The sequence below is a fragment of the Schistocerca cancellata genome, chromosome 2, assembly GCF_023864275.1.
Source record: "Schistocerca cancellata isolate TAMUIC-IGC-003103 chromosome 2, iqSchCanc2.1, whole genome shotgun sequence".
NCBI classification, from domain to species: domain Eukaryota; kingdom Metazoa; phylum Arthropoda; class Insecta; order Orthoptera; family Acrididae; genus Schistocerca; species Schistocerca cancellata.
Genome location: NC_064627.1, coordinates 972301701 through 972319200, shown reverse-complemented (window position 1 = coordinate 972319200; position 17500 = coordinate 972301701). Strand labels below are relative to the sequence as shown.

At 43.0% G+C, this 17500-nt stretch overlaps 1 protein-coding gene across 2 annotated transcripts in view; it reads left to right on the top strand.

The window, feature by feature from the left end:
* Positions 1-17500, top strand: part of LOC126162940 (leukocyte elastase inhibitor-like) — a 210621-nt gene that overhangs the window by 151311 nt on the left and 41810 nt on the right. For both annotated transcript variants that reach the window (XM_049919772.1, XM_049919771.1), the window contains exon 7: positions 8181-8316. In XM_049919772.1, the coding sequence (XP_049775729.1) occupies positions 8181-8316 (136 nt within the window). The remainder of the gene's footprint in view (positions 1-8180; positions 8317-17500) is intronic.

Genomic DNA, 17500 nt, shown 5'->3' with positions numbered 1-17500 from the left:
GGCACATAAACAGCGTTTCTCATAAATCCCCACAAGAAATAATCACATACACTCAGGTCCGGTGACCTTGGATGCCAGTAATATAAGGCTGAATCATTTGACCCAGTACGACCGATCCATCGTTCAGTAATCCTTTGATTTAAAAATTACCGCACTTCCAGATGCCAGTGTGGCGGTGCCCCATTCCGCTGGTAAATGAAGTCGTTCGAATCAGTCTTCAACAGTGGGTAAAGAAAGTTCTCAAGCATACCGAGATTTGTGCTTCATGTAACACTGGTAAAGAAAAATGGACCATACACCTTTTCCCGTGAAACTACACATAATACATTAAATTTTGGAGAGTCCCTCTCATGTAGTACAACTTCCTGTAGCTGTTCCGTACCCCATATACTCACATTACGATGGTTCACCTTTCCATTGGAATGGAATGTTGCCTCGTCACTAAACACTAAGCGTGGAAGGAAACTGCCGACCTCCATCTTGCCAACAAAGAAATCACAGAACTCCACACGTTGTTGTTTGTCACCTTCACGAAGAGCTTGCAGTAGCTGAATTTTGTATGGTTTCATGTGTAAACGTCGACGCAACACGTGCCAGATGGACAATGGGGGCACGTTGAGCTGTCGAACTGAACGGCGAACGGATTTCTGCGGACTCCTTGTGAGACGTCTGTGTCAGACACTTGGGGACAGTCTGGCGCTTTGTCTTTACACAAACAACCTTTTTCTCGCAATTGTTCATGTCACTGATTAATTCTCTGTGCTGTAGGAGGATCCACACCATACGTAGTAAGAAAGTCACATTGAACAGTTATTACTGACACGCACTGCGCAAAACATAGAACACAAAACGTTTTCTGTTGTTCCGATACCATTTTTATTAGAACTGAAGTGGGCGCACGCTGCTGCTACCTGGCGGGAACCACGTAATACTCGAGAGTTTGCTCTTTCCAACGGTGCGTTGTTCACGCACTTATCTCAAATAACATAACAAAACTTAGGTTAGAAGGCCTCGGGAAAGTACGGGGTGGGCTGCAATCTCAAAGGGTGCATGGCAAATACGGGACGTGCTTGGATCAAGGAACAGTCAGAATTGTAGTTGTAAATTGTTGTAGTTGCGCTGGGAAAGTCCCTGAGCTTCAAGCGCTAATAGAAAGCACAGAAGCTGAAGTCGTTATAGGTACAGAAAGCTGGCTAAAGCCTGAAATAAGTTCTGCAGAAATTTTTACGAAGTCTCAGACGGTGTTCAGGAAAGATGTATTAGGCAGAATTGGTGGTGGAGTGTTTGTGTCTGTCAGTAGTGGTTTATCTTGTAGCGAAGTCGAAGTAGATACTCCGTGCGAATTGGTATGGGTGGAGGTTATACTTAACAGCCGAACTAAGTTAATAATTGGCTCCTTTACCGACCCCCACACTCCGATGATATAGTTGCTGGACAGTTCAGAGAAAATTTGAGTCTCGTAACAAATAAATACCCCACTCATACTGTTATAGTTGGTGGGGACTTCAACCTTCCCTCGATATGCTGGCAAAAATACTTGTTCAAAACCGGTGGTAGGCAGAAAACATCTTCCGAGATTATCTTAAATGCTTTCTCCGAAAATTATTTCGAGCAGTTAGTCCACGAACCAACGCGAATTGTAAATGGTTGCGAAAACACACTTGACCTCTTAGCCACAAACAATCCAGAGCTAATAGAGAGCATCATGATTGATACAGGGGTTAGTGATCACAAGGTCGTTGTAGCTAGGCTCATTACCGTTTCTTCCAAATCCACCAGAAACAAACGCAAAATAATTTTATTTGAAAAAGCGGATATAGTGTCACTAGAAGCCTTCCTAAGAGTGTCACTAGAAGCCTTCCTAAGAGAGAATCTCCATTCCTTCCGAACTGACTATGCAAATGTAGACGAGAAGTGGCTCAATCAAATTCAAAGATACAGTAGCAACAGCAATTGTGAGATTCATACCTCATAAATTAGTAAGAGATGGAACTGATCCCCCATGGTACACAAAACAGGTCCGAACGCTGTTGCAGAGGCAACGGAAAAAGCATGTGAAGTTCAGAAGAACATGAAATCTCGAAGATTGGCTAAAATTTACAGACGCACGAAATTTGACACGGACTTCAATGCGAGATGCCTTTAATAGGTTCCACAACGAAACATTGCCTCGAAATTTGGTAGGAAATCCAAAGAAATTTTGGGCGTATGTAAAGTACACAAGCGGCAAGACGCAGTCAATACCTTCGCTGCGCAGTGACGATGGTACTGTTACCGACAACTGTGCCGCTAAAGCGGAGTTATTGAACGCAGTTTTCCGAAATTCCTTGCCGGCCGTGGTGGCCAAGCGGTTAAAGGCGCTACAGTCTGGAACTGCGCGGCCGCTACGGTCGCAGGTTCGAATCCTGCCTCGGGCATGGATGTATGTGATGTCCTTAGGTTAGTTAGGTTTACATAGTTCTAAGTTCTAGGGGACTGATGACCTTAGAAGTTAAGTCCCATAGTGCTCAGAGCCATTTTTGAACCGAAATTCCTTCACCAGGGAAGACTAATGGAATATTCCAGAATTTGAGACACGAACAGCTGCTAGCATGAGTTTCCTAGAAGTAGATACCTTAGGGGTTGCGAAGCAAATCAAATCGCTTGATACAGGCAAGTCTTCAGGTCCAGATTGTATACCGATTAGGTTCCTTTCAGATTATGCTGATAAAATAGCTCCCTACTTAGCAATCATATACAACCGCTCGCTCACCGATATATCTGTACCTGCAGATTGGAAAATTGCGCAGCTCGCACCAGTGTTTAAGAAGGGTAGTAGGAGTAATCCATCGAACTACAGACCTATATCATTGACGTCGGTTTACAGCAGGGTTTTGGAGCATATACTGTATTCAAACATTATGAATCACCTTGAAGGGGACGATCTATTGATACGTAATCAGCATGGTTTCAGAAAACATCGTTCTTGTGCAACGCAGCTAGCTCTTTATTCGCACGAAGTAATGGCCGCTATCGACAGGGGATCTCAAGTTGATTCCGTATTTCTAGATTTCCGGAAAGCTTTTGACACCGTTCCTCACAAGCGACTTCTAATCAGGCTGCGGGCCTATGGGGTATAGTCTCAGTTGTGCGACTGGATTCGTGATTTCCTGTCAGGAAGGTCGCAGTTAGTAGTAATAGATGGCAAATCATCGAGTAAAACTGAAGTGATATCAGGTGTTCCCCAGGGAAGCGTCCTGGGACCTCTGCTGTTCCTGATCTGTATAAATGACCTGGATGACAATCTGAGCAGTTCTCTTAGGTTGTTCGCAGATGATACTGTAATTTACCGTCTAGTAAGGTCATCCGAAGACCAGTATCAATTGCAAAGCGATTTAGAGAAGATTGCTGTATGGTGTGGCAAGTGGCAGCTGACACTAAATAAAGAAAAGTGTGAGATGATCCACATAAGTTCCAAAAGAAATCCGTTGGAATTCGATTACTCGATAAATAGTGCAATTCCCAAGGCTGTCAATTCAACTAAGTACCTGGGTGTTAAAATTACGAACAACTTCAGTTGGAAAGACCACATAGATAATATTGTGGGGAAGGCGAGCCAAAGGTTGCGTTCATTGGCAGGACACTTAGAAGATGCAACAAGTCCACTAAAGAGACAGCTTACACTACAGTCGTTCGTCCTCTGTTAGAATATTGCTGCGCGGAGTGGGATCCTTACCAGGTGGGATTGACGGAGGACATCGAAAGGGTGCAAAAAAGGGCAGCTCGTTTTGTATTATCACGTAATAGGGGAGAGAGTGTGGCAGATATGATACGCGAGTTGGGATGGAAATCATTAAAGCAAAGACTTTTTTGTCGCGGCGAGATCTATTTACGAAATTTCAGTCACCAACTTTCTCTTCTGAAAGCGAAAATATTTTGTTGTGCCCAACCTACATAGGTAGGAATGATCATCAAAATAGAATAAGAGAAATCAGAGCTCGAACAGAAAGGTTTAGGTGTTCGTTTTTCCCGCGCGCTGTTCGGGAGTGGAATGGTAGAGAGATAGTATGATTGTGGTTCGATGAACTCTCTGCCAATCACTTAAATTTGAATTGCGGATAATCATGTAGATGTAGATGTTATGATTTTTTTAAAATTTTGATGATTCTTTTTGATGCACCCTGTAGTTTACAGACCTTTTATGTACTACCTGTTGCAATCTTGTTTGTGTTTACGACCGGTTTCTGTGTGTCAAACGGTTATCTTTAGATGAATATGCTGCACTGTGGTCTTTATCATTGTCAGCAATGAAGTTTTTGACAAATAAGGCAGTCATGAGTGACTCCTTACGGTTACAGTGTTGTTCGTAATAAAGCAATAGGTCTGCTGATGTGCAGCTCTTATCATTTGGCATATCAGATGTGTGTTGCTCCTCGAGGAAAGAAATTTACCCCTTGAATCAACTGTCGGCGACTTTTTCTCTCTAGAAATGGCTTGTTCTAATAGTACAGATTCGTTCGGCAATCCTAGTTGGACAGCCTCATCGTTGTTTGAAACGTTACCGATACGGGTTCCCGATAGCTGAAACAAAAACTTGTCCGCTGTGAGCTCCTTCAGTGACGAACGCAGTTCAGAGCATTTACAAAAAACTTACTTCTACCTTTACAGCACGCTCGAAGCTGCCAGAGAAAGTAATGATGTTCGGAAGGCGTGTAAGATAGTCCCTACGAGCGATCAAAAACAGCGCTGACGGTTTGTCTGGAAAAAATGACTCCAGGAGCTTTCCCGACAGTATATGCAGTACATTGGGAAACATCTCTGTTTAATTTTATGTGTGTCAAGCACTATGCCTATGGCTAGAGGACACTGAGTTTCCGAAATGATTCACTACAGTGATATTGTTACCTTCTCTGAGACACATGAGCGAACGGGTGGACAGTTTTATTGTGATGACAAGGACATGGCTTCGTGCAGTAGAAGAGGAGTCAGAATAAACGAACAAGCATCTCAGCTTATCCGTGGATACCCACCGTTCCTGAGAAAAAGGTGGTGAAAGTTTTCAACGTAATTTAGATGACTTTTAGCGCTCGAAAGTGTCAGCCGAAGTTGCGGCGCAGTGGTTAGCATTTGTGGCCTCTTAGTTTTGCACCCAATGTTCGAAACCCGTATATTGTTTTATGTATTTTATTTTATTTTGCACTTATCTACCTATGTGCATAGAAGATTACTACAGAGAGTCTCTTTTCAAGTTAAGGGATACAAGGGTAGTGTATTAATTGTAAAAGTACAAGTGCATTTCACAATAAATGTCAGAATTTATTAAAAAATGTGTGTGTCCGTGTGTGTGTGTGTGTGTGTGTGTGTGTGTGTGTGTGTGTGTGTGTGAGAGAGAGATATTTTGAAGGATAACAATCTCATTAAATTCTCATATTCTTTTATTTAATTCTTATATCAATTCTTATATTCATTATGTTAACAGAATCTGCCGTTGGTTCTTGGTAGAACAACAATATAATAAATGAAAAACACCAGTCTGCTTTTGTTCTACAATATTACTTTTATTGTGTTAACCGGTTTTCGGCTTACAAGGCCGTCTTCAGGCATTTACTGAGTATTGTTACCAAAGAAGTTACAACGTTTTCAAACAACACTGGAAGAGAAGTAACACGTCTAGACTGCAGCAGAAACATACAGTAACATCTTTGAGAGTGTTGTGGTAATGCAATGAAAACTTTTACTTTTTCTTTTACTTTTTCATTGCATTACCACCACACTGTTAAAGATGTTACATACTGTATGTTTCTGCTGCAGTCTAGACGTGTTACTTCTCTTCCAGTGTTGTTTGCAAGCGCTGTAACTTCTTTGGTAACAATACTCAGTAAATGTCTGAAGATGACCTTGTAAGCTGAAAACCGGTTAACACAATAAAAGTAATATTGTAGAACAAAAGCAGACTGGTGCTTTCATTTATTATTCTTATATTCATTGATATATTTTATTCTTATTTTTATTCTTCAGGAAGATTTGGTGCATTTCCACGGATTATACCGACCGTAGGAACATTCGAATCACACATGTTTCCACCGAGCGAGGTGACGCATTGGTTAGCACACTGGACTTGCATTCGAGAGGACAATGGTTCAAACCCCCATCTGGCCAGCCTGATTTAGGTTTTCCGTGATTTTCCCAAATCGCTTCAGGCTTCTTTTGAAAGGGGACGGCTGACTTCCTTCCCCATCCTTCCCTAATCCGACGGGATCGATGATCTCGCTGTTTGGTCCCCCCCCTCCCACCTTCCCTCCCACACACATACACCACATGAACCAACCAACACAAGTTTTGAACACGACGAGCATCGCGTGAAGGCAGGTTTGCCACCGAGACATTTCTTCATAAGGATATCACTCGGGACTGAAACGTCATTCAGAGTGCTGAAAATTTCACGCATTGGCAATAATGTCACTGCAAATCACACATAACGAATCACTTTACAAAGTACTGGCGCTTGCAATTGTTTATGAACCAAGGAACTTAACTGAAAAAAAATTCAGATAATTTTCTCATATATTTAGTGATTTTTTAATTTTCTTTTAATTGGTTCATTAGGAGGACAACTACTAGACGAATAAGGACAATGTTCCATAAAATTTCGGGCGTGCAGCCGCATAATTTCAGTTTCTTCTGAATTTATGCGGCTTCACGCCCGAAATTTTATGGAACTGTCTTTACGCCGCGAAAACATGAAGATGCACAACAAGGACAACGTTATTTCAATATGCATTGGAAAACATTCGTGTAGTGAACTTCAACGGACATGGGTAGAGGAATGAAAAACTAAAATAAAAATTTAATTTTATACATATTTCGCAGCTTGAAACGTGACTGTATTCAATACACTGGAGGTATGAATTAAAATACGCCTTCAGTCACAACTTTTTGTGTTTTATAAAGTACGCGATACATTTCGGACGCTGTGGGTCCATCATCAGGTGTAATTTGTCTAAATACATGCTTTATTTTTTTCTCTTGAATGAGGTGAAGTGCATATTCCTGTCACGAAAAGGTTTGATGTTAGGTTATGAATTTTGCAAGTCAAACGCGGAAATATTTGAGAAGTATTTGAAAAAGTGAACAGTCTAAACTTACCACATAATCCAAGTTTACACTGTTCATCTTTTCCGCGTTTGACTTGCGAAATTCATAACCTAAAATCAAACCTTTTCGTGACAGGAATATGCATTTCACCTCATTCGAGAGAAAAAATAAAGCATGTATTTAGACAAATTACACCTGATGATGGACCCACAGGGTCCGAAATGCATCGTGTAGTTAATAAAACACGAAAAGTTATGATTGAAGGCGTTTTTAAATTAATACCTCCAGTGTATAACATAAAAATAATAATCGGGTTTCGAACACGGGGCCAAAGTATGAAGCCTCGATGCTAGCCAATGTGCCACCTTTTCGGATGAATTGTGCTCTCGCCAAAAGGAACTGCAGTAATCTCAAAACTTCGAACGTCGTTTTCTCTGAAACACGTGTTCACTTATTTTTGTCCCGTCTTAACGCTGACCGAAGTTTCTCAGAAATCGGGTTATGGCGCTAGTCATGTTCTCGTCGTGAGAGTTGTTAGAAACAATGCATTGACCGTAGCACACTTCTACTGCAACGTGATGTGAAAAACTCTGTTAACACTAACATAAGATTTGGATGACTATTAAATTTAAAATAAGACATCACGTAAGAACACAATCTTCATCGGAACCGTAACATGTTCTTCTCTATGTAATATAGAGCAACTGCAATGGCTCCGCGGGGCAGCCACGCGGTCTTGGACGCCTTGCCACGGTTCGCGGGCATCGGTGTGTGTTTCGTCCTTAGCGTAAAGTTAGATTAAGTAGTGTGTAAGCCTAGTGACCGATGACCTCAGCAGTTTGCTTCCATAGGAACTTACCACAAAAAAAGCCTGTAGTGCATGGTGTTAGCTGTACTCGTTTCCTGTTTAAGTTTTTTCTTTATCCGTTTGTTTTCTTTTTTGAAAGCTGTTACAATGACTTTATTTGTTTATTATTAATTAATTTGTTGATCTATATTCCGCTGATCTGGCGAAACGAGACGTGATAATTGGACTACCTTTCACATGCGTTAGCGCTCGAAGTCTGTAGCGTGGTATGTCAACTTTCTTTTTCACTCTTTTGCAGCTTGGCATAACGTCCGTCTTCGAACCTACGGCAGACCTGGGTGGTATCAGTGATTTGCCCCTAGAAGTGAGCAAAGCTCTGCACAAGGCGTTTATTGAGGTTAACGAAGAAGGCACAGAAGCAGCAGCTGCAACAGGCAAGTATTTACAGTCAGTCGAGGCAGCAACTGGTTGTCCACAAGTCATCAGACGCTGTCCGGTGAGCAATAAGTCGCTGCCAGGGGCACCTGGGCCGTCTGCTATCACCTATCATTTACTATTAGAAACGGATGAATATGAAACTTTTAGCTTCTGAAATTACTTGCTTGGAAAATCTACGCAATTTTAGCGTATTCGGATTAATCTTCACCCAGCATCAAGCAATATCGAAAGTTTACTTTTAATATGGTGAATGCAGCCAAGCATGAGCTCTGTGAATATTCTTGCTGTAAAAGTTTTCGTAACCACTGTAAATTTGAGATGACACATTAGCTGGAGCGGACGAGTCAGCAGCATTTATTCAGTTGCGTGGTTGTTCTGCCGTATGCATTCACGTATAATCATGTGTTGAGCTAAACAGTGTAACCTTTCATGATAAACGAGTGCTATGGTGCTCTTCTGGGAATTTGTCATCTTATCAACGACTAGCAGAGAAACCTCGGGTTGACCACGTATTTATTTACAGCTGGGCATCCACGCCCATATTACGCAGCGTCTGGCTTTGTGCGTAATGGTTATGACGTCATATCTCCTGAAACGAGGCCCACAAGAAAGACAGGCCGCGGCGCTTACGTCACGGAGGTAGGTCTGAACTCGCTCTCTCGCTCAACTTAGCAGACAAAATGAGTTTCTACGCCTGTTAACTCGCAGCTGGGCGTGTACATACTAACGAGAATTGCATCTTCTACTGAAATCTGGTATTATGAAGTCTTATCGATTAACAGGACTACAGCAAAATTAAATTTAAAATCAATACTCGATAAAAATGCTATAACGGCTTGTTTATAGCATTTAGTCTCTTATGCTTAACATTCGTCACTTCATACAAGAAGTGGTGCCTTACGCAACTGATAATCATTTCGGCTTGATTTTAATTTTATTGTACCCCAGTACAGCCGTAACAAATTATAGGTGGGGCTATGGACTCCCAATCATTGTAGGACTAATAACAGTCCATAATAGAGGATACCAGTAGAAGATGTAATTCTCGTTTGTACGTACACACCCAGTTACGAGTTAACAGGTCCAGAAACGTAGTTTGTCCGCTGAGTTGAGCGAGCGAGCGAGTGCAGGCCTTACCTTCGTGACGTACGCGCCGCGGCCTGTCTTTCCCGTAGGCCTCGTCCTGAAATAAGTGTCGTACAATGATATAATTTTGGAGGTACATTCAGCGCTATACGTGGATACTGTCTGCAAACTGCGTACGGATAGAGTCCGTAGCAACAAAGTAATAAATTTAAACGTCATGCATGATGCTGCAGTTTTTCACGCATTTCATTGTTTATGACGTCTTATGTCCTTAACTATGTGTCATACAGTGATATAATTTTGCAGTTAGATTCAGTGCTATATGTGCACACTGAGTCCAAAATGTGTCGCGAATAAAGTTACTATAAAGAAGTAATACACTGGTGTCCAAAATTAAAGCAACAAACGGAACGCGACCGCTACGGTCGCAGTTTCGAATCCTGCCTCGGGCATGGATGTGTGTGATGCCCTTAGGGCCGGCCGGAGTGGCCGTGCAGTTCTAGGCGCTACACTCTGGAACCGAGCGACCGCTACGGTCGCAGGTTCGAATCCTGCCTCGGGCATGAATGTGTGTGATGTCCTTAGGTTAGTTACGTTTAATTAGTTCTAAGTTCTAGGCGACTGATGACCTCAGTAGTTAAGTCGCATAGTGCTCAGAGCCATTTGAACCATTTGATGTCCTTAGGTTAGTTACGTTTAAGTAGTTCTAAGTTCTAGGGGACTGATGACCTCAGAAGTTAAGTCCCATAGTGGCTCTGAGCACTATGGGACTTAACATCTGAGGTCATCAGTCCCCTAGAACTTAGAACTACTGAAATCTAACTAACCTAAGGATATCACACACATCCGTGCCCGAGGCAGGATTCTAACCTGAGACCGTAGGGTCCCATAGAGCTCAGAGTTATTTGAAACATTTTGAACAAACGGAAATTTTGCAATATTCCGTTTAATTCGCCACACAACAGTATAAACAGGTGATAGTATTTAAGTAGAAACAATGTAAAGAATACAGTACGTAAAGAACTGCGATATGCATAGCCGTAGACAATCATGTGTCCATCACGTTCTTCGTTTTTTTTGCGACTTGTCGGATTTGCACACTCATTCTGACAACTGGTTAACATGCTTAGTATGGGCTGTGACTACATCTGGCAGCAATACGGACCTGACAGCGGCGGGGCATGGTGCAAATGATGTCGTCGTCTCATGTTGAGGCAATAGTGCCCATGACCTCTTGGGTTGTCGGATGTTCTGCCGGATATCAGCGTCGTACTTGCACGATATTTCGGTAGCATAACTCGTTACCTTCGTCAGGGGCGAACTGAGACTACTACTCGAGTGGACCTGGTCCAGTAGTTATGCCTGTGTCCTTCCCCCTTCACCAGGCGCTCCCTCTGCGGTCCGCGCCTGCTCGCTGTGATCTTCTGGAGCATCCGGGTGAGAACACTCAGGACTGCAGCGGACGGGAAAGGGAATGGCAATGCTCCAGAAGATGCCGGGTCGGACGATATCACCGGCAGAGTACTGAAGCAACTACCTTGGTCAGCGATCGTTCATCTGGCTGCGCTGTTTAACTGGATACTTACGACAGCCACGTTTCCTGCTGCATGGAAGCACTCTGCCATTGTTGCAGTACCAAAACCGGGCAAGAATAAGAAGTATCCCAACAGTTATCGACCGATCAGTTTGCTTCCTCACGTTAGCAAACTTTTTGAGAGACTTCCTCTCCAACGCCTTAAACATCTTGCCGCGCAACTCGACATCTTACCACCGGAGCAATTCGATTTTCGAAGTGGACATTCAACTACTCAACAAATCCTTCGAGCAGTAGAATATATTAAGGACGCCTTCAATCGACGAGAATTCTGCGGTGCAGTCCTGCTCGACGTCACCAAAGCGCTCGACAGCGTCTGGCACTACGGACTACTATGGAAACTGCACACCCTTCGACTGCCAAGAGTGTACGTGAAGCCAATCGCCTCCTACCTCAAGAACCGGACGTTCGTGGTACGACTTGACAACACACTCTCTCGCACACGCAACATCAACGCCGGAGTACCCCAAGGATCGGTCCTTGGACCGGTTCTGTACATAATGTACATTTCGGACATGCCTACAGTACCAAGGGTGGAGAAGGCAATCTATGCCGACGATACTATGCTGTATTCCAGTAGCCGATGGAGAGAAGTTCTTGTACCAAGATTGCACAGTGCCCTTAATAGATTAGAAGACTGGGCAGCTCGCTGGAGGATCAGCTTTAATCCCACGAAGACGCAGACCATCATCTTCACATGGAAGAGAACCATGCCACAACGTCAACTGCGCCTCTACGGAACGCAACTTCCTTGGCTGTCATCAGTACGATACCTGGGAGTTATCATGGACAAAAAGCTCACGTGGTACCAGCACATTACAGACCTTCGCAAGAAGATTCACCAGCATACTCAATGAGCGGTCCGAGTTATCCATCGCAAATGGTCTCCTTATTTATCGCATGTATCTTCGCCCTCTGTTTGACTACGCTTGCGAAGTCTGGGGCGTTGCTGCCAAGACGCATATTCAGCGATTGCAATCGCTACAAAATAAAATACTACGCAGGGTCTACCATGTACACTGCCAGTTTCCGCATCAGTACCTCCATGAAGCCGCCGAAGAGTTGGAAGTTCTAGAAAGACATAAGAAGATGGCAAGACACTTTTATGAGAAGACACAGACGTCCACCAATCATCTCATCAGGGACCTAGGAGCACCACCACGACCACGAGAACGACACAGACGACCTGTTGCAATGCTCGACCGATAAAGCACTGCAGCCTGAAGAAACCAACGCATTGAAGTAAGAAGAAACCAAAACAAATTAAGTTCCTAACCCCGCCCACGCCCTTCCCGTAAAACACACAAAAATAAAGATAAACAAATTTCCCCCCAAACCTTAAGATGAAGGCAATGCCTAAAGGTAAGTCCTTCGAAAATAGCTGCCATCAGCCTTCAGAAGTGGAAGTAACTCGAGGAGTAGTCTCAGGTCGCACCTGATGAAGGTAACGAGTTACGCTACCGAAATATCGTGCAAGTACTACCCTGATATCCGGCAGAACACCCGACAACCCAAGATGTCATTAGATCGCCGGGAAAGCCTGAAGAATTACAATAATGCCCAATCTTCCTGCAGAACTGTTCGCAAGTCTTGGGGAGTGGTTGGTGGATGCTGAAGTGCTGCAATCCGCCTCCCTAGTGCATTCCAGCCATGCTCTGTGGGATTCAAATTGGGAGAGCGAGCAGGCCACGCCCTACGTGCAGTATCTTCCATTTCCAAGGGAGCGTCAGCCACCTGTGCTCTATGAGGTCGAGCATTATTGTCCATGGACCCACAGCTTCTCGCAACAACCGCACATGAGGTCCCAAGATTCCGTCACGATATCTGATAGCAGATAAGCCTTGCTGATTCACCCATACAGTTTCATGGAGAGGTGTTGGACTGGTCAACGTAATCCCTACCCATACCATTAGGGATCCTCCTCGATATCGGTCTGTTACCGCAGTGTTTCGATCCCAAAATCGTGTTCCACGTTCGCTACAGATGCGACTATGTCGAGAATCACTCTCCAGATGAAATCGGGACTCATCTGTGAAAAGAACATTGATCCACAGTGCGACCGTCCAGGTGTCATGTTGACGGCTCCACTCTAGACGTTCCGTTCTGCGAAGACGCGTCAGAGGTACACATACAGCAACTCTTCGACACTAAAGGCTACTCTGCCGGAGGCTACTGTACGCCTTTTTGTCTCGATACAACACGTCCAGTGGATGCTGCGAGGTCAGATGCCAGTTGCCGTGCAGTACTAAGGCGGTACCATCGTGTCCTTACAGTCAGAAATGGTTCTCTCTCCCTGATATCACACCTGGTCGGACCTGTCCTGATCCTTGAGATACAGATTCGGTCTCTATAAACTTTCTCTATGTCCGAGGAACAACAGTATGGCTTATATTAAGCCATTGGGTAACATCAATTTGCGACTGTCCTACTTCCACTCTTCCTGTGGCCCTCCACCACAGAGAATCTTAAGGCGTCTTCTCTGTGCCATATTGCACCGTGTGAACACAGATATTGTGGATGTGGGACTACCGAGCGTAGGGGGACCGATGACCGTACCAGTCTGGTCCCTTTAATCCCACAAACCAACTAACTACCCAGCAAACACTACCCCGTTTGAGATATGCCCTAACGCCGTTGCTGACGTGGTTGTCCGTTGACCGGGATGCCGTCTTCCATGCAGAACACAATTGTACGGACACCTGTTGAGAATTTGTACTATTGTATCGTGAATTAAATATAGGACGGGGAAATGGCGGTTTTTTGCTTTAATTTTGGACACCAGTGTAAACTGTAACATCATGCCTCATGCAGTACTTTTACTGCATGAAAAGCAGGAAAGTAAGGAAAAGATAAACGTTTTTCCTTTCACCATTTTTCAGGGGTTGTCAGTGAGAAAAAATTTGTGTAGGTTGAAATTATGTGTAAAGTTTGTTGCAAGTCTCTAAGTGCTCATTCTCAAATGCTGGCAGAACGAATTCTTTGAATTCATGCCTCGCGGGCTACGTTTCTTTTTCAATCCCACCCACATCCCTTTGATAGGAAGGTGATTCTAACCTCCCCATTCGATAGTTGCCTGACAGTAAGGTATATGTGTACGAAGTTTGATTGAAATCGCTCCAGTGGTTTAGGAGGTGATGTGATATGCACACACACACATTTTTATAACATGTATGTGTGTTCATTTAATACTGATTTAGTAGCAGTTGTTCAATAGGCTGCTGGGCAAGTTGTTATTTGTTAAATGACATGGCTGTCAACAACTAAATCGCAATGGGTAAAGGAATATACCCAAATTCGGACCCCCATTTTGTTTTTGATTTTAAAAAATTTAACATAGTAAAAAATTATAATTTAAAAACATGTAATGTTTACTTTTACTGTTACACGGTATTTCAAGTCAACTCTTACAAAATATAATTAAAATTTATTATGAAAACTATTATTTTAAAAATCTTACATGTGGAAAATGGTTGCCAAAATGGGACCTCTTGTAAAAATAACAAAAATCACATTTAGCTAAATTAGAAGACTTAAATCAGGGAAGTCATAATCTTCTTCCATAAGGACATAGCATTTTTCAGTGTTTTCTTTGCTGGACCCAAAATCCTTGCAATTGGGCACTTCTGCATGTTTTATTTGTAACTGTTCGTCTTTGTCCCGTTTAAGAAAAAGACTAACTCACTTTCCCAGCAATTTCGTCTCCTAAAGAGTGTTGGATGTTATTCCTCTTTGCCAATTGTATGGCCGTTCTTTACAAGTAATTATGATTAGGGGCAAAGAAATGAACTTCCTTAATAAGACAGTACCAAACCAGCTCTTCTGCAAGAACGTTACCCAAAATTGTGGTTCTGTCTCTTTTTGGTTTTGCTGCTTCCTCAGGTGTACCGTACTTCACGTTGGACAACCTTATCAATGGCAAGTTTATAGGACAGCCGCAAGGCGCAATTAATGTTTTTTATTGGCCGCTGTCGCTAATTCTAACAGGAGGTCACATTAAACTGTGCGAAACTGGCCAATAAAAATATTAACTGCGACTTGTGGCTGCCCTACAAACTTAATATCAACAGTCGCCGTTTCCTCTGCATGCAACGCCTGCTCTCACTCACAAACGCTGTTTTTGGAACATTAAACTGATTACTGGCGTTCTTCTAATCCATCTTCTTCTTCCAAACTGTATCAGTAGCTTTAGTCACTTCAGAAGGACCCAATTTTATTTCCTCAACTTTCTTCGTTTTCAAGTGAAAATGGGACAAAATATAGGCAGATTTTAAAAATGAAAAGGTAAGGGGTCTGGTTCAAGCAACTAACGGAGGTACAGTTCACACAACTACAGCCCACATTTGTCAATCCATGAGAAATCTTTTACATTGTCAAAATATGTAAAGTCGAACTGATAAGTGACAAATGAAGCTGGCGCCTTGTGCATCCTGCTAGAGCATAGTAGGAGCCTAAACTACGTGTACTGTTGACACATTTACACTTGATGCCACTAGACTACAGGAGAATGTATAGCCAAGAGACCAGAGGGTCCACTTAAATTAATTGCAAGTGACTAATATCAACTACTACCACTTTACATGTGAAGTAGATAGTTTAATTTTCAAACAATAGAAAAACCAGGATGGAATGTAACAATATTATGAAGAGTAAAGTTGCTACTCGCCATATAGCGGAAGTGCTGAGTCGCAGGTAGGCACAAAAAAAAGACGCTCACAAATAAGCTTTCGGCCATTAAGGTCTTCGTCAGCAACAAACGACACACACACACACACACACACACACACACACACACACACACTCACACACACATTCATGCAAATGCAACTCACACAGGACTGCAGTCTCAGGCAACTGAGACTACAGTTGTGTGTGTGAGTTGCGTTCGCGTGTACGCGCTTGTGTGTGTGTGTGTGTGTGTGTGTGTGTGTGTGTCGTTTGTTGCTGACGAAGACCTTAATGGCCGAAAGCTTATTTGTGACTTGTCTTTTTGTTGTGCCTATCTGTGACTTAGCATCTCCACTATATGGTGAGTAGTAACTTTCCTCTTCGTAATATTTTACTTTTCCCTGAACACTATAATTATTAGTTATAGCAATACATTTGAAATTATGGTAAAATATTGTGTATTATATTCATGTACAACATTTCGTTTGTTCTTGTATCTAGATAACAGACTAAAACAAAATAGAAAATAAATAAATAATTCTACCACTGATAGCAGTTATCCTTTCGTCAACATAATGCAAATGAGCTCACTCCATCTACAGTCAGCATAAGAAATTAGTGTATAAGGTAAACACGTAAGATCATATAGAGAGGTAATTGCAAAAGTAAAGCTATGAGGGCGGCTTGTGAGTCGGGCTTTGATAGCTCAGTTGGTAGAGCACTTGCCTGCAAAAGGCAAAGATCTCAGGTTTGACTCTCGGTCCAGCAGAAAGAGTTAATGTGTCAGAAGTTTTGATAAAGAGGTAGCCCCAGAATCAAACATCATAGAAAACGCACAAATAGATGTCAAAAGTTATGAGTCAAAAAGTTCACGTCAGTGTTTGCTTTATTTAAACTGTTCCTATAGTAAATAGCACAAGTGTTGATATGTTAGTGCAGTTAAATCCATATTTGGACCCTGGGCGCTAGCTATAATATCAGTGAAAAAGAGTAATATTCATAGAAGAATATCGTAGATATTATGTAGTGCCACACACCATTGGGTGGCTTGCGGAGTATGGATGTAGATGTAGATGTAGAAAAGTAATGCTGCAGCGTAAAATTTGATGAGACATGCATGTCGACATCATCGGAGCCTGTACCAATGAAGACCAAAAGGCCGTATCATTCCCCCTTGCCTCCTCCCTCCACTGCTCCACCAAACTCAATACATAATCGCAGCATTCATTAAATGCACGATTAAACACAAAGGGGTTACAGACATTGGCTGTAAGTGGGCATTGATGTAAATCAATGGCGAAAGTTGAAAATTTGTGTTGGACTGGGATTCGAACCCAATTCTTCTGTATACCAAGCAGATGCTCTGACCACTTAGCACGCCTCCCGCCAGAGCCAAATTCTCAACTTATTCGCACACTACGAATATAGTGGCCCTTGCCCATTATCCTCATTACTCGCGACATATATATAAACTCGTTGCATTTCGCTCATTCCCGTAAGAGTTCGAGTCTGATGTGCATTCGCGCTGAACAGATCACTGGGCCGGCCGGAGTGGCCGAGCGGTTCTAGGCGCTACAGTCTGCAACCGCGCGACCGCTGCGGTCGCAGGTTCGAATCCTGCCTCGGGCATGGATGTGTGTGCTGTCCTTAGGTTAGTTAGGTTCCAGTAGTTCTAAGTTCTAGGGGACTGATGACCTCAGACGTTAAGTCCCATAGTGCTCAGAGCCATTTGAACCATTTGAACAGATCACTGGATGTCTTCGCCTTATACACCAGACTCAAACTCTTACGGGAATGAGCAAAATGCTGCAAGTAATGAGGATACTGGGCAACGG